At 39.4% G+C, this 26,180-nt stretch overlaps 2 protein-coding genes across 6 annotated transcripts in view; one reads left to right on the top strand and one right to left on the bottom strand.

Annotated features, from left to right (window-relative positions):
* The window catches only part of PDE6C (phosphodiesterase 6C), a 45,147-nt gene extending 22,815 nt beyond the window's left edge, over positions 1–22,332 (top strand). The window contains exons 15-22 of one of the 4 annotated variants that reach the window (XM_075000379.1): positions 5,791–5,878; positions 10,707–10,807; positions 12,137–12,244; positions 12,539–12,602; positions 14,356–14,430; positions 14,567–14,650; positions 15,610–15,763; positions 19,741–22,332. In XM_075000379.1, coding sequence (XP_074856480.1) covers positions 5,791–5,878; positions 10,707–10,807; positions 12,137–12,244; positions 12,539–12,602; positions 14,356–14,430; positions 14,567–14,650; positions 15,610–15,763; positions 19,741–19,799 — 733 coding nt within the window. In that variant the 3' untranslated portion in view covers positions 19,800–22,332. Of the gene's footprint in view, positions 1–5,790; positions 5,879–10,706; positions 10,808–12,136; positions 12,245–12,538; positions 12,603–14,355; positions 14,431–14,566; positions 14,651–15,609; positions 17,482–19,042 lie in introns of those variants that run through there. The other 3 variants (XM_075000378.1, XM_075000380.1, XM_075000381.1) reach the window with 3 other exon arrangements.
* Positions 22,333–22,482: 150 nt separating this feature from the next.
* LOC142016147 (protein FRA10AC1) overlaps positions 22,483–26,180 on the bottom strand; it is a 59,152-nt gene continuing 55,454 nt past the window's right edge. For both annotated transcript variants that reach the window (XM_075000382.1, XM_075000383.1), the window contains 2 exons: positions 25,430–25,514; positions 22,483–23,404 (listed from right to left, as the gene is read on the bottom strand). In XM_075000382.1, coding sequence (XP_074856483.1) covers positions 23,362–23,404; positions 25,430–25,514 — 128 coding nt within the window. In that variant the 3' untranslated portion in view covers positions 22,483–23,361. The remainder of the gene's footprint in view (positions 23,405–25,429; positions 25,515–26,180) is intronic.

Genomic DNA, 26,180 nt, shown 5'->3' with positions numbered 1-26,180 from the left:
TGGGACATCAGCCACCTTCAGTGACAGTAATCATTAATGATTACAGGGTTGTTTCAGTTAGTTCATCTTTTAAATACCTTAGGACAAATTTCATCAGATCTTGCCAACTTGAACGCATCTAAGTTACCTAAATATTCTTTAACATGTTCTTTCCTTATTTTAGCTTGCATTCCTTCCCCCTTGTTAACATTAATTATGTGAAGCATGTGACCACAAATTAGCTGTTTAGTGATGACTGAAGCAAAATAAACATTCAACATATTATGGTGTCCATTATTGGCTCTCCTTCCCCAAAACAGTGCAGAGGACCTACACATTCCTTCCTCTTTCTTTTGCTTCCAATATATTTACAAAACCTCCTCTTATTGCCTTTATATTCTTTGCTATGTGTAACACATTTTGTGCCTTAACCTTTCCATTTTTGTCCCTAATTATTTACTATTCTTTTTATACTTTTCCTTAGCAATTTGTCTGTATTTCCACTTTTTTAGGCTTGCTTTTTTGTTTTTTAGCTAAAGAACTCCTGCTGGAGGAACTTTACTATCGCTCCTTTTTATCAGGATTGTTTCTGGTGTTGCACCTTCAATATTGTATCAAAGGTCATGCCTACACTACAAAAATAACTTCGAAGTTGCTTACTTCGAAGTACAACTTCAAAATAACAGACTTTGAAGTTGTGCATCTATACACACCATACTTCGAAGCTAAACTTTGAAATAGCGCACTACCCCATTCCGGGGAAAGGAGTAAGGACTTCAAACTTGGGCTCCCTGACTTGGGAAAACATGTGTAGACCCCCTGAAGGTTACTTCAAAGTAGCACCTAATTTAACTTGGAAGTTGGTTCCTAGTGTAGCTGTAGCCTTAGAAAAACTGCCACTCTCCTGAACTCCTTCTTCCCGCTGATTTTCTTTCAATAGCATCTTACCTACCTCTTTGAGCTTAAGTCTGCATTTCTGAAATTCTGAAATTCATTGTCTTTCTTCTGCTATTCTCATTTCTTCCTCTCCTTAGGATCAGGAAATCTATCACTTCATGATCCCTTTGACCCAAGTTGCCTTCAACCTTTAGATTCACTACCTATTCCTTCCTACTGGTCAGAATCAAGTTTTAAATGACCACTCCCTGGTTTCTTTCTCTACCTTCTGAAACAAAAAGTTGTCCCCAACACATTTCAAGAATTTACTAGGCAATTTGTGCTTTGCCACATTATGTTTCCAACAGATATCTGGGGAGTCCCCAGTCATTACACTGGATATTTATTATTTGTTTTAAAAATGCCTCATCTATTTCTTCTTGCTTTTTTGGTGGAATATACTAAATCTTCTACCATGCCATCTCCCATGTTTTATAGCCATCCAGAGTCTTTCAACTGGTTGGCCTCTTACCTCCTTCTGGACCCAAGAAAAAGTTTTGTGTATATTCTTGATGTATAAAGCAATGCCTCTTCCCTTTTTCTCTGCCAGTCCTTCATGAACATGAGTCATGAGAGTTATCCCACCAAGGTTCTGTGCCATCAAGTAGTACCTACTTTAGAATAGGTACTACTACTTCCGATACTTCCTGTTTATTCCCCAGGATCCTTACATTTTTGAACAGACATCCACAATTTTAAGTAGCTTCCTCTCACCCCACGCTGCTATCATTCTTGTTGCTCCTATGGACCCTATTGTAATTTTCCCTCTTGGCCTCCAATGTTCCCTCTAATCTTTTCCATCCATATTAAGGTTTTTTTTTTCATTCATGTGAAGAATAATTTTATGTGCACTGAGGCATGTGGTGAATGGGCACCATCAGTAGACACAAAAAACCTAGCTGTGGGTGCTCTGCTAATCTGCTGGGTGGCATCTGAATCTCTCCTGAGTGGCCACACAAGCATACAAGAAACATTCAAAACAAAAAAAGCAGTTAAAAAAAGCAGTATGCCTTAAAAATTTAAGGCATACAGAACCAAAAATATTGAGTCTGTTCTGGTCTGGCTATGGTCTGAAGAAGTGGGTCTGTCCCACGAAAGCTCACCTAAAAATTATTTTGTTAGTCTTTAAAGTGTTACTTTACTGCTTTTTTGTTTTGATAGTATATAGACTAGCACAGCTCCCTCTCTGTTACAGGAAACATTGTGCTCCTCCCCACTGAACATTTAAGCCTTTTTTTAAGGCCACTTTTTATACCAGCCTGTGGGTTTTTGTCACCTGCCCCCTTTGAACCTAGTTTAAAGTCTTCCTTATTATTACCTTCCTTGGAGTAGGTGAGGTAGTGGATGAAGATCTTTTACCCTTCTTGTCACTGGATGTTCTGTCATGGACAGCGGTGGGAGATCAGATCCAGGGGTCATGGGAGCATGAGCTTGTGCCACAATGTCCATCTTGCTATTTTTGGTGTGCTAGCGTGAACAAAGCTAGCACTTGTCTGTTTACCTTGACTGGAAGGCATGTTCTAAACTCCTGCGTGGACTTGTCCTAAAAGATCACTGCTGCCATTAGAGGTGTAATTACAGCTGTTGTAGACCTACCCTAGACATGGTTAATCTAGCTAGTGTGGTTAACATAGCAGTGAGGCTGTGGCTGCATGCACTGTGAAAGCTACCCCAAACTGCTAATACCCCTACCCCACACCAAGGTACACACCACCATATCTTTGCTGCTATATTTCCTCATGCTAAGTAATTGGATTAAAGCTAGCACAGCATATGAGCTACAAATCACATCTGTAATGGCAGCATAGACACAGCGCAGGCTTGGGACAGGGCAAAGCTGACTTAGAAACATTTCAGCTTCCCACTCCACTAAATTCTCATTCTAGAAATTTAAGCTGGATATTTTGTGTAAGGCAAATCCAGAGGAGGCAGCTGTAACATCCGATCAATTGACAAACCAGGAATTGTGGTTGTAGAAGGCCAAAGAAGAGGAAGATGTAGTAAAGATGGGAGATTAAAACACTTGTCTATGGTGTCATAAGTGTCAGGGTAGAAAGATAAAATAGAATTTTCAACATGTTGAAGACATGGCAAAATGTAACAGGAAGTTCCGTCTGTGGGAGAAGATTCATAAGGACATTGTCATGGCTGGAATGCAATAACAGAGCCTAACCTACTTATTTTTAAAATAAGGCAAAATACTCTGCTAGTTTAAGAATGTGCTCAGACAGAACAGACTTCTGCTTTCTACAGGGATTTGAAAAAATTATACAAAGACTCAAATCCACAGTTGGTGTAAAGAGGTGTAGGTCTGCTGACTGCAATGCAGCCATGCTATTTACACCAGTAAGGGTCTGAAATTCATAGCTTTGTGTATAAAGTACTGTAAATTATGGGGCGAGGTTTCCTTTTCACTCATAAATGTTTGTAATGAGCCGATATTTTAATTTTTTTCTGATCTTTACATCATTGTGGATAACTAGGGCCCACTTTTCATCTGCAGGTCAATTAATCTTTTACTGTGCATCATAATCACTTGCTTCTGTGCATTTGCTAGTCAACAAAAACGCCATACGGTCTCAGTGCCCACTAGCTAGAAAACATAATAATCATGATATTTTGGAGAATATCCTTTCAGTAACAGCAGAATGACTTATTAGGTAATACCTCTTGTCCCCTCACATGAAGGGATTTTCAAATTCTACTCTGTGGCAATGATGTCAAGGGATTTTCTGACTATGGTCAGGGATTCTCCAGATGATGCAAGGGAGCCTGATTCTCACTGAGCATCACTCAGCCAAAGCACTTTAGAAGAGCTGAGGCCAGGTCTTCCCTCACTGAAAGGTCCATTCATGAGGTCAGGCAGGGTGCGCAGTCTATGACAACTATTGGGCTTTACTACCACACATGTACAGATTAATAAATGGCACTCACATTCCCTCTTGGTTCACCCCAGAAATTAGTCTGTTAGTCAAGGAAAAGGAAGAGAAAAGCTAAGCACAGCCCATACTCAAAACAACTAGAATAATGGCTGGACATGCCCCTTGCCTTCACTGCTCAAAACTCTGGTGCAGAGCGACAACTACTTCTGCTTAACACTCAGCATGAGGTAAGAAGAAGGGTTTCTGTGACAGGCTGCAGGTATATGAACTCTGTGGGACTGCATAGTCCATAAAGCTTTAAGTACCTTCTGTGGGCTAGGGCCTAAGGACGTGAAAGGAAAGAAATAGCATTGCAGAGCTGACGTGGTAGTTCCGTTTGTTTTAAGCAAACCATAATAAATTAGCAATGCAGTGTTACAGTCCACTTCGAATTGGGTGACCATATTTCCCTATGCCAAATGCGGGACATACTGCCAGGGGAGGCTGGAGGAGGGAGGGAGCGTGGCTCCTCAACTGTGGCTGCCAAGAAAGTACAGCTCCCTGGCTGCCCCACGCCATGGGGTGCCAGAACAGAGCTGCCACCCCACGGGGGAGCTCTGTGGTTGCAGTGGTGGTTGCCCTGAAGAAGGATTGGGGAGTTCACTGGGTTCCCCACACTGCCAGGCTCCAGGAATACTGAAGGGATTCTCCCTGGTTCCAGTGGCGATTGCCCTGTGGGGACTGCCATCCTGAAGGGGGAGGGATGTGGCTGTGGCTCCCAGCTGCCCCATGCCTCTGGACACTGGGAATAGAGCCTCCCTGTGGGGGACCTTCCCAGATGCCCCGTGCCTTGGGGCACTGGCAACGGGGCTGCTGCCCTGCTGGGAGGGGAAGCTTTTTGGCTGCGAAGGGTGGCTGCTCCACACCTCAGGACACTGGCAGTGTGGCTGCCACCCCACAGGATAGTTCCGTGGCTGTCCTGTAACTTGGGGTGCTAGCAGCAGTGCTGCCGCCCTGCAGGAGAGCTCTGTGACTGCCCCATGCCGTGGGGTGCTGGCAACAGTGCAGCTGCCCTGCAAGAGAGCACCCCAGCTGCAGGGGCTCCCTAGCTGCAGAGGAGGCTGCCCTGTGGGAGGTGGGGGACAGCTACACAGGAGGCTGTCCTGTGGCAGCGATTGGGCTACCTCCCTGCAGTTGTCTCCCCAGCTGCGGGGGCTGCTGCCCCACAGAGGGGTTGCCCAGCACTGATGGGGCACCAGATCCCCTTTAAAATCTTGTGAGGGGAGGCTAAACACACTACCCTACCCCCAACATACCCTGCCTTATCTCTGTGACAGGGCCCCTGGCTCCCTCTTCTGCTGCTGCCTGTCCTGGCCAGCCAGTACGTACTGTCCGGCCAGCTCCTGATTGATTTTACCTGCAGCTGCACTGACTTGGGGAAAGGGCAGCTCAGCAGGGGGAGTGAATATACAGAACAATTAGCTTTTTTCAGGGGAAAAAAAGGGTGGGACACCTGCCTAAAATATGGGACTGTCCCAGTGAAAACGGCCCACTTTTCATCGGATGGGACGGATGGTCACCCTACTTCGAATAACACCAACCAGAACAGAAGTCTAGAAAATGCCAAAATGATACATACATACAGCTGGATGATAGGTACATTTCTATAGAGTGAGGATGTCTTAAATAAAGAAACAAGAACTACACACCCACAAGACAAAACTGGGTACTTTTCAAAGGCATGAATTGGACCTACCTGCCTTGTGGGGCTTTGCAACTCTTTCCCTTAATCTTTGCTCAATGACAAGCCTGAAGTCATTTACCTATTGTGTCATTTTTTACCAGGTATTCTTCTGTATCGTACTACAGAACTAGGCTAGTCAAGCAATGTTAAACTATTTCAAACTCCCTTTGTGGAATCTGCATCTTGATATAAACATTAATGCTGCAAATTTAATACATAGTCATAAAAACATACTCAAAATTTTGTAAACATTTACTTATTTTTCAACAGGTCAGCTGCTCCATTAGCAAAACTTCATGGCTCTTCCATTTTAGAAAGACATCATCTAGAGTATAGTAAAACTCTGCTACAAGACGAGGTTAGTCTATAAACACTTTCCATTAAAACTAATAAATAGCAATGCTCTTGTATAGATTCTGACCTTTCTAAGAGGCCTGGGTTAAACATTGTCGCTCTCTGATGATTTCATTACTTTTAGGTTGCTGGCTGGCGATTCTGTTTGAATGAGATTTCTAAGCATTTTTTAATTGGCCATATTCAAATAATGTTAAGGCTTTAACCAAAACTTACACTAGCTAGGATGTCCAAACTAAACTCTTACACATTGAGCTAAATTCTCATTTTAACAGTGACAGAAATGTTATCTAAATAGTGTCTGCATAAGGACTGCTGGCTTTACCCTTTATACTTAACTCACACTATTAACACTTTTCTGTACAGGGAGCATTGAACTGTCACACAAAATAAAAGCATGTTTTAGGGATTAAGATGGTAGACGGACATTCCAGAGATCTGATTCAGTTTTTAGCAATGGTATCTGGCACCCAAAATAAGTGGTTGAGCTGGGATTAGCAATGAGATTCCAGGCTCCTCCAAACCCTTGCTTTCACTCATCGATTTCCCAAATAAAACCAACTAATTGAATGGCTGGTACTCTTCCCCCTCCTTCAGTAGCTCCTGTGCTGTTAGTCTCACCACTGTTTCTCCTCACTCCCTCAGTTTCCCCTTCTTGGGGCCTGCGGTTGCTCCTGAGAAAGTGACTGGGAATCTCTAGACTGAGACAGTTCAGACGCTGACACTCTGGATATGTCTACACAAACACATGTGGCTAGCCCGTGTCAACTGACACGGGGCCAAGGGGCCCAAGCTACAGGGCTAAGGTCCAATACCTACATATTTACCTGGCATCTACACTGCAGTTTTATAGCCCCACATGACTCCAGGTCAGATGTCATGGGCCAGCCCCAGAGTCATACAATATAGATAGCCTTTGGGGATAACCAAAAAGCAGCCTATGAGCATGTGCACTGCTCAGCACAGCTTTATGCGTTCAATAGAGAGAAGAGACCATTAGGGTGTGGAGACCAAATACCCTCACATGCACCTTCATCTTCAGACTGCACCTAATGGTGTTGCTGTTCTGAAGATATTACCAGTGCTGCTAGCCCAGGGGTGGGCTGATAAGGAGCCATGCCAAAGGGTTGGTAAGGGGTCAAGAGTCACACTTTTCCATTATATTAATGGAGGAGGTGAGGGGCATGGGATGGATGCTGGGTGCGGAAAGGAGCTGGGGGTAGGTGAGGGCAAGGGGTCTGAGGAGGAGTTTGGGTGAAGAAGGGGGCTGTGACGTGGGACTGGGGATTGGAATGGAGTGGTGTGAGTGCAGGAGAGGATTCTGACCTGAAGGAGGGAGTGCAGGGCCTGGGTGGGTGTTGTCACTTGAGGCAGGGGATGAGGGTGCAGAAAGTTTGGATTACTTGGGCTAGGGGTCTGAGAGGGCAGAGGATTGGGGGTGGGAAGGGGAATGCCCCACCTGCACCCAATCACAGGCAGGCTGTGGACAGACGGTGCTTACTTTGATGGCTCCCAGCAGTTCCCTCAGACAACCTCACAGACTTCCCCACCCTCATGCACTGTCATGGAACAGCTGTGGGGTCCATGTGCTTCTCTGTGTGCAGGGTGTCGGGATAGGGGGAAGAGGGTTTGTACACTGCCCCCAGCACAGTCTCATAGCCACAGGCTGTATTTTGCTCACCTGCGTTTTAGCCGCTTTCTCCCCTGAATGGTGCTGCACTAATGGGCTAGACTCCCTCTCACACAGGCCCCATGCCCTCCATTCTCTGCCGTGCTCTACACTGTGCTACTCAAGGCTAGTGGAGGTGGGGTGGGGGAAGGCATCTGCTATGAAGGGTACTTACTGCCAGTTAGCTGACAGGAGAGGGCACTTAACAATTGCAGCTCTGCCCGTGATTTCCTCTTCCACCAGCCACCACTTATTCCCAGCTCTGACAGAAGCTATGTCCACACTGCACTCCTCTGGTGGGAGGAAGAGGGACACGTGCTGCCCCTCACTTCAGTGAAAAGCAGGCTGCATCCAAATGTGGCGTGTAGCTACACGTTGCAGCGAAAAGACACTGGCAGGGACAGTCTTTAAGGGTAGGAAAGCAGCAGAATACTGCATTGCTAAAAATAGCAGTATAGATTGGTTAGGCACTGCTAGTGTGGGTAGAGAGTTGTACAGGTTTCATACCCACAGGATTCAGGTGTGTCTTTACTCACTGTCTATGCTGCTATTGGCACTCCGTGAGGGTGTATAGTACATGCTGTGTATAGTACACAGCACTATGCCTCAGGTTCCCATCTGTGAGGGAGTACTACTTCCCTGCTGCACAGTGCATAAATCCATAAATACCTGGGGCCAACTTCAGTGCTAGAGGAGTTTTCTGAACAGACAGCCTCTTTTTTTAAAATGTTTTTCTACTTGTTTTTTTATACTAGAAATATCAGACCCTAATTTCCTCCTGTTGCTGGAGAAACTTGTCAAGATCTTTGGGGCTCCTGAGTATTGATATCGTAAGAGGCTTTAGTTTGCACTGCAGCTCTCTTCTCCACACACCCTGCCTGCGCTTTAAGAGAGAAGGAGAAACTAATAAGCTTCTGCAGCTACAAAATATATCAAAGTCTGAGTCAGTTGAAGGCTCAGTATCCTCATTCCTTTCAGTGGAAGGGAAGGAGCAGCAGCAGCTTAGGGCGGAGTCACGTGTGATATATTAATAGTAGTACTTACATGGGAAAAAGAATCATAGTCCCAAAAGGCTTAAAATCTAGAGGCAGATGAAGTGTGGGGAATGTGGATACAACATACAAGCAGATGAATATGGGGAAGAATTGGCACTTCTATGTTACATGTATTGTAAGTTCTATTGTTTCTAACCATGTAAATAGCTAGCAAAATTACATCTTCATAACATCCCCAAAACAGACAGGGTCCTGTTGCTAGGGCAATGGGGGAAAATAAAATCTGGCCCATGTACAGTGTGCTGACATGGGATAAGGCCCATCACACAGCCACAGGTCACCTATTCCATATCTTTTCCCCATGACTCATTCAAACATAAAATATTTTCTGGTGACTGGATTCTTACTGCTCCACCCCAGCCGCTCCACCCACCCCTCATCTCTCTTCTTCCTTAAGCAAGTTAGCACACTTGGTAAACAGTCCCTCCGCCCCGTATCTTAAAAGAGGTGCTAGTTAAAGGCTTCTGTTCTCCAACCAATAAGGATAAAGAGCAATCACATCCTTCATGACTGAGTGAAATCACCAACACTCCCACAGCCTTACAGCCAGCACCACTAAATCGAAAGCAGAATTACTGTGCCATAGTTTTTTGCTTTTAAATCCACAAAATCCTGCTGAGTTTTCTATACTACAGTAACCTGTAGCAGCTTCAAGGGTATTGCAGCATTGTGTCTTGTAGGAGCTCCCCATCTACTGCACTGGAATTATCTGTCATTTACGCCTCTGCCCTCAATTTAGCAACAGTAGGAAGGGAAATATACCCTCTGATGTAGAGGATGGGTAGGCTGCTAGCCATACTTGGGAGTTTCAAAAAGCCATGGGAGCCTCTGACCAGTGTCATGCCCTCCCTGGCCACTCAATCTGGAAGACGTGTGAAAGAGCAACTATGCCCAAGAGGAACTGTTCAGTCTGTTTGTGCTACCAAGGACACCAAAAAAGCTAATAGAAAATGATGGACTTGGGCATCTCTTCTAGGTTCAGTTACTATGAAAAAGCAAATTTCACCCAAGCAAGTTTAGCCACCATCAGGAATATAGGAACCCCTTTGTACATATTTTAAATAATACTTTATTAGAATTCCATTTTATATTCCAAGTAAATTCTTGTTCCATTTGAAGTTCAACATGACCTTTATTGTAAGTGGTTTGAATAAGAACAAGCACATATCTTCCAAAAACAGTGTAGTCTGGATTACATAGGGGATGGGCAGGGATCCAGCCAAGAAAAAAAAAAAATTAAGCTACATGATGAACATGTATTGGCTTCATACTGTATTATACAGCAGGAGGTCATAGTTGCCCAGATATTTTAATAATTTAGCATTCCCCAAGAGCTCCAATGTTAGTCTATTTTGGTTCCTCCAAGGACTGAGAAGTATTTGTCATTTTAGAGAAACAAGGTGATATCTTTTATTGAACCAACAATGTTGCTGATGATACAAACAAGCTTACACAGAACTCTTCAGGTTCTTCTGTAAAAGTTGTAAAGATTGTCACCAACATAAACTAGTCCAATAAGACATACTACCTCATCCACCTTATCTCCTCACAGTTCTGGGACCAACAAAGCTATAAGATTGCATATATTATCCATTTTGTTATTTTACTAAAAATTCAAGGATCTAACTACAGTTCCTCCCAATTTCAACTGCTCTAAACCAAGCTATTTTAAGACATGATTTAACATTCATAGGCCTTTTCAGAAACTGAGGAAAGTGTGTCAAAATCTCACTTATCTCTGTAAACACTGTCCTTGTATATTGCTTTCAAGAGTGCTAAATAAAATGTCTTCCTATTGTCACTATATCACGTCACATCAATAGTAACATTTGTTTGGGCTGCAGAATATAAAATATACTCAAGAAAAAATAATCTTGGTGTTTGTATTAAACCATTTTCAGCTCTCCTCATACTACCACATAAAAGTTGTCTGATTTTTTTTTAAGACGTGTCTTTCAGAAAATGTATCTAGCATTTTATTTTGATGTAAGGAATCATACAAGGCTGTATATCATGTTTATTGTAATATACAATGGTACAGCCTATATAGTACAAAGGAAAGATAATTTTATAAGAGGAACTGAATTTGTAAACTTTCCATCTTGCAGAGTTTAAACATCTTCCAGAACCTAAATAAGCGTCAGTTTGAAAATGTTTTACATTTATTTGAAGTTGCAATAATAGCAACTGACTTGGCTTTGTATTTCAAGTAAGTACTAAATTATGTATAACTTCATAGTGAAAAAAATTTCAATCCTGTACAATCTATGACTGTAGTTTTTCCTAGTTATAAACAGCTTATGAAGCTATATTTTAAAATGAAGTTATTCTGAAAAACTTCAAACTGATTATAAGGAATAAAACATATTCTTTGACTCACTTTAGGGCTTTAAATTTCAAATCATGAATTTTCATCTGTGTCTCAAGCTGATATATAGGATACATTTATTAGGCCATCCAAATACACTTTCTATTGACAGTGCACACTATATTTTAAAAGGTGCTAAATATGTTGATAGTATACTTCAATTAGTGTGTACGTGATATTTCTTGTAGAGCTATTTTACTAAATTACTCACTCATACTGAAATTGTCAAAATGCTGCTATAAAATTAAACAGGTATGGCCTATAGCATAGAAATTTATGTCTGATAAAAGAAATCCAGACATTAAAAAAATTAGTGTCAAATGCATCAAGAATTCCAAAAATCATATAATTTGTCTATTTGCTCTCTTATCAACCTGATTCACCACTGCCTGAAGTTAATGGAAATATTCCTACTGACTAAAATGGATGCTGGATTGGGCTCTAAGAGCTCTTACATTTTTCTTAAAAAAGACACCTGGAATGCTTTAACTGTTTTTTTAAAGATTTTTGACACTTCAAAGCTGGCTGATAAGAGGGAAGTCAACAAGTAATTCATGTTCAACACACTTTTTATAGTGAATGATAAATACTTCTAATTATATTATAATGTTTTTTGTATGTTACAACTCTGTGCAGAGAGAAGAATTTCTAAATGTAAATGAAGAGAATTATTAAGCAGCAACTACATATACATTTCTCTCTAATAGCACCTCTCATCTGGAAGGATCACATTGCAGGTTACTTAATTTCACTACCTAAACAGTGATCTTTCCACCTTTTCCAGTTTCCTTCTTTGCTGAATGAATCACAAATGAATATATGTAAACCCTGGCAATATTTGGATATGGTTTGAAAAAAAATTATCACAAATCGCAACACACACATTTAGGAAATTTTTTTGCTTTTCATTCATGTTAGAGCCTGGTATATTAACAAGTATTCAGATAGGTAGGCATCCTTCAGTTACATGTCAGGAATATATGGCAGCAAAAAAAGAAAAAAATCTGAGTTATATAACACCTAAATATAACTCCCATTAAAATAAATGGGCTTCAGTGGGAGTTGGATCTTTTTTGAAAAATATCAGTATAAGAAGCACCTGTTATGCAAAAGCTTGGACACTTGTGGATACAAATACTTTATACATGAAATATTCATACATTTTTACAGGAAAAGGACTATGTTTCAGAAGATTGTGGATGCAGTTGAAAAAATGGAAACAGAAGAGGAGGCAATTAAATATATATCCACTGACCCAACCAAAAAAGAAGTTATCATGTAAGTAGTTAGTATCTTACTCTTCTTTTAGTAAGGTGTGTAGGGCCAGATTTTTAGAGGTATTAAGGAGCCATAAAGTGCTACTTGGCTGATTTTTGTTTTGAAGGAGCCATAAGATTCAGATAGCCATCTAATTCCTATTGTCTTCACTTTGGGGTTAGTCTCCTAGACATCTGACAGTCTCACTGGTACCTCTCTGCACCTTTAGGTGCCTGAATAAGTTTTAAAAACTGTCCCCTAGTTTGTTTGTTTTTTCCCCTCTATTATACTTATACTATTTCTGTTTTTTCAAAGGGCTATGATGATGACTGGATGTGACTTGTCAGCTATAACCAAGCCATGGGAGGTGCAAAGCCAGGTTAGTATCTTCAGATTAAACTATTTGTATAAAATACTTTTCTATTTCACACACATTTATTTTTACTATCTTTTTCACCGCATCACTAGTGGATAATACAGAAATTTCACTTTGTATTGCAGATCTCTAAATATTTGCATAACAAAGCATAACCACTTGCATCTATATATTGTATCTGAGAACTGGACACCATTTTCTGGAAGCAGGGACACATAAAGGCAATCTGGGACACTACGCACAACACGCCATGGAGCATTAGTCCTTTGCCCCCAACTTCCTACTAGCTAATCAGTCAGTATAGCTCTCCCCACCACTCATGGTATCCATTCTAGCTTCTGTAAAGGGTCTCTGACAACAAAATAAAAGTGAGCGCAGTTTTTACAGCAGCATGATCTTAAACTAGACACCAACATACACAAATGAAGATCTTTGCTTTAGTTAAGTATGACTAAACCACTCTAAAATGGATTCAACAATATGGGCTCTTATGGCTTTGAAGCAGTCATCTCACACACCACTATTTAGAAATGCTGTCAGTGCTTGAATAAAGGTATCTAAACAGACAAGATAGCTTTAATCAAAGCTGATTTCTTCATTACTTCCTTGAGCAATTCTAAAAGTAGAATTAGATTTCTAAGCTCCACTGGGATGGAACAGAGTTGACAGTGACCCATAGTAACCAAAAGAGAGCTCCTTCATGCAAAGAATGAAACCCTATTTATTTTCCATTAGGCATCTGAGCCTACTAACAGTAGAGTTTCCTAGTCTTGACTTCTTGAATCACCTATGTAAGAGAAGACCTAGCAAAAAAGTCTTTGTCAGGCTCATAGACACTGATTAGGCTGAAGATACCTATTCTAATAATGTAACACAGACAAAGTTGGAAAGCGTTCTAAGCAGTATTCTTTAAAATTAGATTATGTTGCTCTATTGTCTCAGAACTCTATGGAGATACTATTTTCAACAAACTACTATTCCGTCAGCATATCTCAAAATACCATCAAAATGTCAGATATCTTCCATTTACTGACAGAAGCCTCAGAATGCAGCTCTCCTGTTCTGTAATTCACCTCTCTCTGTGCTGATGGCCCCATAAAAAACAGTATGGAGTAGTTTTATGTCTACACATTTTACACTAAAGAATGGTATTTTGCTGTTTATTTACCAGAACTCCCTGCAAAAATCTTTTTGGGCACCTCATGGATAACATTAGCAAGAAAACTTGCCAGTGGGGAGCTGGTAGAAAAGTTTAAGTATTTCAGTGAGATACAAAAAACATGTATGCACTAGCTTAGTCAAGCAGTATTAACCCTCTTTGTCTTTGGAAACAATATTCCAAAATGTGCCAAAAATAGGGGTTCTTAAAATATTTCCTCTCAGTTCCTAGGTATTTTTGTTTAGTTTATACATACATAATAGTCACCAGTAAAAACATAAGCATTACAGCAAACATCATGTTGGAAATATTCAGTAAATAGCTATGGTACCATGATTATACATTTTCCTTCTTTCTAGTACATCTATGTTATTGAATATATTAGGAATCATTCTGTCAGTTAAAGGACCAGCAGCAATCCAATCCTGGAAAGAGTTGGTTGTTTTCAAGATGAAATAATCAAATTAACTCTCAGTTAATCCTATGCAAAAATGTTTTCCAAGATATTCTGGAAAGACTAATACATTCCAGCAACATTCTGCAACTGTACTGATCAATAACTACAATATCAGTAACGCAAGAAATTCTCACTCCCAGGTTGCCCTTATGGTTGCGAATGAATTTTGGGAGCAAGGTGATCTGGAGCGAACTGTGCTACAGCAACAGCCAATTGTAAGTATTTTAATGTGTTAAACAGCAACATCTTCAATATGAAAAAATAGCTATTGAAAACACATCAGTAACAGTTGTCTCATTATTGAATCAAAATGTAACAAATTCACATTAAAATATGAATATTCTTTTGTAGCCTATGATGGATAGAAACAAAGCAGATGAATTGCCTAAGCTTCAAGTTGGTTTCATTGATTTTGTGTGCACATTTGTATATAAGGTAAGAAATGTTTATTCTTCCTTTGCATTGATTGGAATGGCACAAGTGACAAGCAATAGTCAAATATTATAGATGTTAGCAGAGCCTGCCTAGTCATTCAAATAGTTTTCATTCAAAGGGTCATGATTTTTCATCTTCTATACAGTACTACACACTCCTGAAAGGTACTTAGCATCTTCTGGTTACCCGGAGACCTTCTAAGTCCCAGGGAACTCAAAGGAACTCAACATTTCCAGAAGTTGCTCGGTTCCCTGAAAGATTTGAGTCAGAGCTTAAATCACAGAGCAGCACAGAGCCCCTTCTAGTAATGAAGAGCATAACCAATGGACGGATTGGGTATCAATGAACATTATGTATCCGTGCTGGTTTGGCATAGGAAATACTTGAGTAGTTCCCGTTTTCTGAACAGCAATGTAATCTATGTTCCTATATAACCTGGATTTAAAGACTCTTCCAAAATGTCATTCTGCAGTAGAATGAAATGTAATATTTTGAACAGCAACAGGTAAATGTCCAATCTTCAGATATTACATGTTAGAGTGAGTATAGACAAAGATTTGCCAGGAGAGTGTGCATTGGGATAGGGGGAGGGTTAAGGAGAAAGGTTGCATTTACAGCACATAACATGGGTCTTAGATGTTAGTGACCCAGTTGGGTGCTCCCACTAAATTACTCAGGCATCACCACCAGTGGAATGGTACCACAAATGTACTTCATCTTCTCCCGAAAAACACATGAGCTAGGCAGACACCAACAAAATGCTAAATTAATAACACCAAGCAAACCTAAATGTCTCTTGCTGTGCCCGGTACTTCATCAAATAGCTAAACCTACTGTAAGGAGAAAGCAGATGAATGAAGTTTCTATACGAATCAATGATAGTTGTATATTCGTGCTAGAACCTGAAAACAACTATATATCATAAATGGACAATTTTCTAACTCATATTCTTTATTTAGGAATTTTCAAGGTTTCACAAGGAAATTACACCTATGTTTGATGGTCTTCAGAACAACAGAGTAGAATGGAAAACACGGGCTGATGAATATGAAGAAAAGATGAAAATCATGGAGGAGGAAAAGAAAAAGCTGGAAGAAGCAGCAGCCAAAAAAGGTTAGTCCCCTTTAAGATTTTCATTCCTTTACTAGGCAACCACTTGGCATGTTCTGGCTGAAGCACATACCCCCAAATGCACATTTATTTCAGTGTTCAAGTATTATGTGAGGCTAGAACTAGCAGAATTTGCTTTGTGTACAGTGGAATGATGAGACTGCCATGTTGGAAAGTCTGACAAAGTTGCCATGGTAATGGGAAAGAGAAGCTGCCATTTTCAAATTTAACTAAAACTGCTGCTTACCCAAGGATGAAGCAGGTGTAGGCACCAGAAGACCTGAAATGGTTCTCTCTGGGTGTCAACTTAGAAGATTTTTCCAATCTTTGAGATTGATCTTTTGTCCTGGTCTCTTTTTTCACCACATTCACTGCCAAAGAATGCAAAACCTTCAAATAAGTCGAACACTTTCCCTTCAACCTCCCAGGTCTGAAGCCAAAACTACATTCTAAGAAGTCAGAGGATCATGATCCACTTGAAACAACACCCGCCAAAGGCATATACTTAATCTTCTGGCTTTGAGATTTCACAGACTATTTATGAAAGTCAGAGAGGAGATCCATGATCAGGATAAACTTACTTCAAAAGATCTTGATCATATTGTGCTATCACAACATAGTAACTGGAAATCATCACTGATAGTGTAGCAAAGGAGTAAACATTTTTCTTCCTGTAAACTAATCCTCAAAACAGTCTTGTAAGGAATGTCTAGCAGGAAGCTTCCCTTATTTATATATTTCCAAGTATGCAGAATCTACTAGGAACCTCAGAATATTTGCTGAGGAACCTAGTACAAGCTGGTCAGGTTTTCTGGCTGTTGAGAGAATTGATGGTACTTGTTGCCAGGTCTAGAAAATTAGGTCCTGTTAACTCTTCATTAACAGACAAAACCATCTTATCTTTTTCTAGCATCTAGAGATCATCAACATTTCATGAAAAGTCTATTGATGGAAAAGAAAGAGGGAGAAATAATTCTTTAGATAATTCAATGCATGTGAACTTCCAAGAAATAATCCTTTTGATGATTCAATGCGGGTGAACTCAGCAGTTTTATTTTCTTGACGAACTGGAAGTTCTAACTAAGCCCACACCTTTTTCTTCAAGGGATGACTAGAAAGAATTTCTCATTCGGTAAAACTAAGGTTATAAAATTGAATGGAGGGTATAAGAGTGAATGAAGAAAACTATAATACTGTTAAAACAACTGCATTTGGAACATTTACTTTAAGGGCCAAAAGTGCCACTCTGTCAGCAGCTGAGCTACTCTGAAAGGCTCAGAGATCACAAGATACAGCAAATGACTTCAAAAGTGAACAACTGTAGACAATTTCATAAAAAAAATTTCTCTTGGTATTTTACATCTTCAAGGCACTGTGCAAACATGAGGTCATTCATTAATCTTCATAATATCCATGGGAAGTGGGTAAGATTATTTTCCATATTCTACAGATTCCTTAAGGCCACGTATGAACTCAAAGTTAGAGGCTGGACCAGAACTAAAGAGTTCCAGACTCAATGAAGACAAACACAAAATTCAGGAGGCTACTCTCTAAAACTGGCTTATGTACGCTATAAAATGCATCACTTACTGAAAACCAATTTTTGAAAGAGAAGTTGAGCAAAGTGGGAACAGTTAAAAACAAAGACTGTCCACATGAATACTTTTTAAAGTTTTATGTTTTAGAATTATGGCTTGAAGAGTGCAGTACCTTAAGTAATTGTATCAGGTTTAGCATCACATGAACATACCAGGTTCTGTATAAACATGCATGGACTACTGCAACAGTAATTCATTCTTATAGTAAAACCATAGAAGATAAATTATTTGCCAGAATTGCAGCAGGATATTTGTTACAAATACTTCATAAGTGTGGAATACATTCCATTTTGTTCTATTGGATATGCACCTATATATTTTTCTGATGTAGTAGCAATCCCATCTCTTTCAAGATGGATCTACTGATAAGCACCATACAAGAGAAACCAGACATGGGATTTACAAGCAAAGTATCATCTTGTTGTACTGGGATTTAAGGATATAACTTCTAGAAGTGACAGAGACAAAGACCACTGAAAATAGCAGTATTGCTTACACACACAGTTTAATCTTCCTAAATTCTTGGCAAAGAAGTTTATAATTTAGGATCTGATCTTATGACACACTTCCACCGATTTAAATAGATGCAGAATCATGCCCTTAGAACTAAGATTTCATTTAAAGAACTGTCAAACCTGTGTGCTCTCTGGATACTTTGACCATTTTCAATTACTGGTACATGAGGTTACTCCGTTAATGAAGTCTGTGTGACTTACACAACACTTGACAAACCCAAAGAAATACAAGAAAATATAAGAAATATCCTGGTGCAATGTGGCAAACAGTTTATCTCCTGAAGTTTTACTGCAAGAATAAATTATTGTTGCAGTAGTCCATACATGTTTACACAAAAGATGGCATAGTCATGGGATGTTAAACCTGATATGATCACCGGCACACATCTCAAGACACAAAGCTGGTCCCTTGCAGTCAATGAAGATATTGCCCAATATGCAAATCATCATAACTGAGGGTACAGCTTGAACCTTTATAGTCTGACATGCTCTGGTTTGGTATGATTTAATTAGCTGGATGTCCACTTATCATGGGTATAGCCAAATTTCCTGCAATCCCATAAAGTTTCTTTACAGCCACCTACCCTGGCTCTCAGTGTTCTGTGCTGCTATTTTGCTTCAATTTACCCTTAAATGTATTCTAAGAGCCCGTCGGGTTCCAGGGGTACCAGACTAAAGAGATCCACCCTGCATTATAAAAGGTGATGAATTATCCAGTATTTTGAAAATGCATACTAGGATGAGGTACAGGTGCAAACTAAAGGTACAGAATGGGGTAAATTATTAGACCACCAAAATCAAGGCTATGTAAGTACTGAACAGTGGCTTAATTTTTCCAGAATTTTAAAACTTCTTCTCCATTTCAATGAGTTGGTTGTGGGTTTATTAAACAGCTTCATACAAACAATTCATAAATACATATATTGAAATATAGCCATATCCCACGAGCACACTGACCTGGTTCTGATACCTCCTTGTGTGTAACTATCTGACATACACAAAAATAAAATACATTTATTTGCTGAACCACAATAGTGGAAAGTTCAGATCACAAAATTAACAGGACAAGATATTTTAAAATTAAAACAAACTATTTTAATATCATATTGTTAATATATCCACAAAATTCAGAGGATAGGGCACTGATCATGTAACATGTTTTAATGCAGGTGGAAAGGGTCGAAAATAACCTAGTAACATGATGATCCACAGCTTTCAAATGTAAGTTTTAATTCTAATATTGGTATGTTAACTTAAAATGAAACTGAAAACAAGTTACTATACTGAACAGATTGGAACTTAGATGAATAAACATCTGTGGATTCATTTGAGAGAGATGTTAACATTGTTAGTGACAGCAGTTATTGAACATACCAAAAAGTACCTCTCTCTTGATTTGGTAACAGATTTGTATATTATCAACCTTTCAGTCAAGGGAAAGTTTCCATATTCCCACAACAACCTACAAGATCATAACTAAGCTATGAGTGGATGCCCTTTCCAGGCTTTCATTATTCAGTTGTGAGCACTGGGTACAGAGGGGAAGGATTAAGTGTCTATATAATTGCTGAAACTTTCCAGTAAAAGTGGTTCAGTGTGTGTTTGTCCATTGATAAATGATGATATTAACTACTGCACCATTTGTCAAGTGTTTGGTTGTTCAGTATTCCATTAATCAAGAAATACAAACAAATCCTAAAAATGTGTTCAGTTTTCAAGTGGACAAACACACTTATGTTATTGAATAAAATTAAAATTCATGCACAAAAACATTTAGCAAAAACGAGGCTTATTAAAATTAAAGGACCATATATTCACTTATTGTTCACTTCTTTTTCCTGCTTTTTATTAGCTGAACAAGATGCAGCGAAAGGTGGAAGTGGCGGAGATGATGATGGCAAATCCAAAACATGTGTAATTCTGTAATGCATTTCAGTGACACTACACGAGTCTCAAAGTCTGTTTCTACCAGAGGAAAAATAAAACAAAACATCTAGAAAAAACTTGCAAGAGCCTCAATGGATTTCTGCAAAGCATAGGGTAGCATAGGCCAAAAAATCCTCTTAAACAACTGTCACCTATTGGGTGTCATTATTTATGGCATAAGAGAAGCAGAATCCAGTGAAAACTAAAAATCATGAAGACAAAATGGGAGAAAGTATGAATTATGCTGCAAAATGACTCGATTCTGAGTTCACTTCTTGGTATGGTTTCTTGTCATGAAATTTATATTCAGTATTTTTATTAAAGTGTACAAAAGCTGCAGGTGTCATAAAATATACGTGATTTTTTAATGATAGCTTACAACCAGTAATTTAAGATATGATCTAAGTTACATACACCATAACCAAAGAACTGCAGACAATTTCATAACTCGTACCTTACATTTTTTATATTATTATTTTTTTCATCTGGACTGAACCGCAGCCCATTCCTGTATCTTCAATTCTAGATACAATCTTAGAGTTGTCCCTTCCACCTCTTCAGAACACCTAAACGCTAGCAGTTGTGTGCTACAGAATCAGGCCCATGGCTCAAAGCTCCCTGTAAAACTACTACTGCCAGTTTGTAACTGCAGCAGTGGCTTTGGAGAAACCATTCCCAGTTCCATAAGTACAGGAGTCTGACCATCATTTAACTGCCCATAGCCCATGAACCTGGTATCATAAACCACACTGGTGTCTCTACATAAAGTTGAAATGCAGGCCATAAGAATCGTAAGCTTTTTATTTAGTATGAACAATTTATTAAAGTATTCACACCAATATCCCTATAACAAAGCTATATACTCAAATATCTTCTTAAAAGGTGTATGAAATGTTGATACAACATTTTGGGACGGAATAACAAGTACATTTGTCTGATATTTCAGAATCACTGAATTTACCCCAACAAGATTAAGGAAAAGAACCTGTCATCACAAATCCTCACTTCACTATACCCTACTAAGCTGGTTCGTCCATTAATGGTCTTTTCATAAGCAAGTAAAAAGAACAGCAGTGGAGCTTTTCCACAGCCACTTTTCCCACTCTTGGTCTGGAGTGTCTGCCATTCCCACAGGCAGGAAAAAGGGGAATGACCAGTGCATTTATGTACTAAATTCATATTCCAAAGTGTCCATTAGACCCAGTTCCACATTTAACAGTGCATACTTACAAAGGGTGGCCCTGCAATACACAGGAATTATTCTCTACATCTGCAGGCTCCCCAAATCCTGCCACACTTCCTTTCCCTGAAAACAGGATTGTATAGGTTTTACTGCTTGAAAGGAATCTAACACCCACAGAGGCAGGGGGAATATTTGCTCCATGATAAATACTATTACTGTATATTAAGTTCCCTTAAAAGTACAAAAGGAGAAAAACAATTTGCAATTTTCTCTTCAATTGTGATGTGCAGTTACTAATCAGTGCTGCATTAGTAATTGTGATTTGGTAAACCCACATATTAAATACTATTTTTCTACATATGCACAGGTAACACCCGAATTATGCTGTATACATGGCATGATGAACTATATTCTTCCTTCTCTCTTGCCCCATAGCCTTCTATGTTCTACCATACACAAGACATAGATATTGTGCAACTATAAAGAGAAATAAAACATTATTCCAAAATATACTGCTTACTAATGAGCCAAATATTTTATGCAGACTTTAAAATGCCGTAAAGCAGGGTATAATATTTTCTGTAATAAATGTAGCTATGTGAAAATATAAATTTGCTTTTATCATCTACTTTTAATATTTTAAATGAAACAGTGCATTTAATATATATTGTACCATTTTATAACTACATTGTGAAGGCCCAGAAAAGACTTAGGTATCCAAAATACATGCCTATTCTACAGTATTTGCACCAGCAAATACAGCAACAGACTCTACTAAAGCTCCTGCAGACAAGTTACATAGACTTAAGCTGATTGCTGCAGATTGGATTTGGCTCCCAACCAACCTTGCGAGATGACAAAGAATTAACCTTTAAATCCATCTTCTTACCTAAAGAAGACTTCACACACACAAGGCTACCTTTACTTGTTATTCAAGGACACCTTAAATGTGTCTCTGTACTCTCATCCATTCTGTATGTATGAACTGTTAAAATTGTAATTATGTTAAGTAATACTAAATCTAAATAGAGATCTGTGGATATGCACAAATCATGCACACATTCATGGATATGTTACAATCATGTCTGCAGCTGTGTTGTCTCCACCAAGTACTTTGCTATATGGCATCTATAGTATGAATAACTCATCCAATTAAGTTTTCTGCTTTCAAAAATACAGACAGTACCTTATAAAACTTTAATTTTACCAAGGCTGTTTTAAATGTAAATTTCATCCAATGCTGCGGTAACACAAATGTCTGAAATAATCTTCCATTGAAAAAGGAACAGCCATTGTAATTAACCTTGTGCAGACTGTTTCTTTGGAAACGTACAATAAAATGAATTTAAAATTATGCAGCCATTTTAACAGGAAAAAAGTATGTCTCAAGTGTTATTATATGTTCCTGTTTTGCATACTCAGGATTACACTTTAAAGTAGGATTACCATTCATTCACTGCTAAGGGGATCAGAAACCACAGATAATGCATAAGCCATACGTACTTTTCCCAGAGGCAAAACATGTGCCTTATTTATTGAAACAAATGTGACAAACTAACATCGTGAACTACTCATGGAGTGACGATGGGACTGTCATCAAACTTTTAAAATAAAAGACTTAAAATGACAAGGGTAGCAGTGAACTACCACTTATAAAAATTATTACAGAAAACATCATTAATTTTAGGGAGAAAGGATTTACTTAGGCCAAACCAAAGGTAAGTTTTATAGAATCAGAAACTTCAGTATCAATGTTTCAAAAAGATTTACATATATAGATATTTGAGTCTTAAACCTCATGTAACTGATGGATTTAAACCTGAGAAATCTTGTTGCATGGTTAGTTAATAAACGTAGCTCTCTTTTAAAGAGTTTAGTAGTAAATTCAGAATAGAGAGTCAACTGTAACATGTCTTTAAAATAATTTAAAAAGTACAGCATGGAAGAAAGTACTTCACACAGCTGATCCTTGTCAAAACACTGGATTCTATCAAATTTTGTCTCATATCTCCTCCCTCTCTTTTGAGGTTAATTTGCACAATCTTCTATAATTTTTTAGATTTGAACTCTACAATGCACTCATCTGAAAATAAATTATAACAAGGTACACTATAATGACATCCTTCATTAATATCCTGGGTATCTATTGTCCTCCAAGAAAAACTGCTTATGCCCCAATCCTGCAACTGACACATAAATGGGCATGACCCAGTGAAACCACTGATGCTCTATGCAAGCAGGGTTACGTGTTAATGTACAGTCAACTGTAGGAGCAGTTCCTTTAATGGATTTTTTACAGAAAAACTATAGGTTCCTAAATCTGAGTAGTATCCTGATATAAATACAAGAAGAAATTAATCTAGGTTTCCGCATGGAGTTTCAGAGAAACAAGTCTTGAAAATACTCATCAAACTCTTCCTCCCTGTAAGGAAAAACCAAATAATAATATTAAAATATTTCAGTAGTGAGTGCAGGCCTTTTTATCTGTGAGCACACAGCCATTATTCCTTATGATGTCAAAGTTTTATGACATTTATGGTTATAAGAAGAATGAGTTGGGGATGGCCTGCTCTGAGCAAGGAGTTGGACTAGATGACCTCTTGAGGTGTCTTCTAACTCTAGCTTTCTTAACTCTTAACTCTTAGCTATGCACACAAGGTATACTGCATTTTTATTTTTGTCCATTTCCTCCTCTGTCTCCTGGAAACTGTGTTTTGGTATTAAGGAAATATTCTTAAGTTACTTAAATTATATTGGCATGACATTACTCTTATAATAAATATTAGGAAGTGCACGATAAATGATCCAACATTTATAGATAACTTACATCTGAAAAGTAAAGGAATAGGACACAATTTATCTGGCTGGGGTTTTAGAAGAGCTACAACGTTTCTCTTCATACGTATTAACTATAGTTTCACTTCACCTGCCTTAACACTAAATGGTTTTGGGAATCAATAGTAAGATTTCTTTTTCTGCTTGTCCCATGAAATAACTATCCCGGAATTTGAGAGTCTGCAAGCCCAACAACAACTTTTTTGGGCATTTTCTATCACGATGTCTAGCTGAGTGAGTATCAAATAGAGTTATGTGCAAGTAATCTTCCCTTTGAGGGAGACCACAATTCCCTGGAATCAAGCCCATGAAGCTGTAGTAGTGGGAAGCTGTTTTTCACAGTACAACGGTAGATCCCTGCACAGATCCAAAATGTATACTCATGGACGCAGATAGCCATGTATATCAATTGGGCATCTGAGGAGCTGTGGAGCTCTACCAGGAACAGCACCAGCAAAAGCAGCAGCACATGAGAATGCTGCTCACAGGAGCCAGCAGCCCTTGCGGGTAGGTCTTCTGGCATGGCTGTACAACCCCCAGCCTCATCCACTGGGGCAGACACCAGGTTCATCACCAGCTGTGCTTGTTCACGCTAGTGTATACAATTAGCTTGCCTACTCCCAGACAGGAACCCCTTCCACACAGCAGTCTGTGGCTTCTATCCAAGAGCACACAAGCCCCTTGGCGTACACTAGCATGACTAGGGACAGCTGCCAGTGAGTACAGCCACATTAGAAGACCCCTCCATGTGGGGCACTGGCTCCTGTGAGACAGAAGCCCAACATGCTGCTGCTTTTGCAACTGCAGTTCCTGATGAAGTCCTGCAGGTATGTTGATACAGATTTTGGATCTGCACAATGTTCTATGTATCTTTATGCCCCCTCTGGCAGCTGAACTGCATGAAGGAAGCTATTTCCTCCAATGCATTTCAAAAACACAGGTTTCAAGTAAATTTTTGGACAAAAAAAAAATGAGAAAATACAAATACAGCTTGAACTCTTTGCTTAAAACAAGGACAGGGAACTTTTGGGTCGGGGACCACTGACCCACCAAAAAAAAATATCTGCTGGGGGCCACAGGCAAGGGAGAAGCAAAAAATACCCTCTCAGATATGGCTCCCAGCTGAGGCTAGTTGATTTTGTGGGCCCCAACTTGTTTACGAGGTGGGACCAAAAATGAGAGGTTCAGTGCATGGGAGGGGGCTGCTGTGAAATGGGATAGAAGGAGCGGGTGCCAGGTCTGGCCAGGAGGGAGGGTGCAGGAGCAGGCTAGGTGTGGGATCTGAAAGGAAGGGTGCAGGGGTAGGTTAGAGGTGAGGATGTGAGGTCCGGTCATGGGTTCAGGAGCGGACTAGGTTAGGGGTGGGAGGTCTTGGCAAGAGGAAGGGTGCAGCAAGGTTTTCTAGGTATGGGATCTGGAAGGGAGAGGGCAGGGGATGAGGGCAGGAGTGCCTACCTGGAGCAAGTCTGGGGGAGGGACACATATCGTGCCATGCGTCTCCGCAGAGTACAGGGAAAGCAGCCAGCAGCACTGCCCACCCTCACTTCTCTCACTAGCTACAATGTGGCCTTAGCTATTATAAGATATGAAAGGTACTGGTATCAGAACTGACCGTGATTTTTCATCTGTCTCTTGTAGCGGACCCTTCCAAAAGTCAGCGTCTGAAGGCACATCTTGTTCTTCGCTTTCATTTGGGTCTGTTAAAGATTATTAAAATGTCCACAAAAATTAATTTTCAAAGAACATTTTAATTCAAAATTTACAAGACATTACAAGCTTCTGAGTCAAAGAACAACTTTAAATGTGAAAATTGTTGAAGAAAATTTTGCAAATTGCTTGTTGTACAAGTGTGCAGCTATCTCCCTAGTACCTTTCTCATGTTGTGTGCAAGCTTAAAAAGGAAAGTTGATAAATGAATTTTATTATTTTCTACCTTAAAATAAAACATTATTTAAAAAGAGACATAAAAGAGAGAGAGAATAGTGTTCAATTCAGCTTTCAGGGTCTAATTTTTAAGTTGAATTGGGACCAATATTGGTAGACTGCATATCAAATCATCTTTTGCCAAAACATAACAGATTATGGCAAATGCATCTGACAATCATTTCTGCATGTCAACCTAAAAGTGTTATGTTACAGTATTTGTATTTCAAAAGCCTTATTGATTTGGGATGGTGGATCTAATGCCTTACTCTGTTGGACTCTGCTCCAGAATATTGATCCTTATATCAACAGCAGTGTTAGCACTTTGTTCTTAAAATTAAACAAAAGAAATGCTGCACACAGTCCATGTTGGCATACAGATCCCACAGGATATGAAACAGAATTATAATCTGCCTGCTGTCTAAGAACAAAGATATAAT

This window comes from Carettochelys insculpta, chromosome 7 (assembly GCF_033958435.1).
Source record: "Carettochelys insculpta isolate YL-2023 chromosome 7, ASM3395843v1, whole genome shotgun sequence".
Classification (NCBI taxonomy): Eukaryota; Metazoa; Chordata; order Testudines; family Carettochelyidae; genus Carettochelys; species Carettochelys insculpta.
The sequence above is the reverse complement of the archived record's forward strand: the minus strand, read 5'-3'. Positions and strand labels throughout refer to the sequence as shown.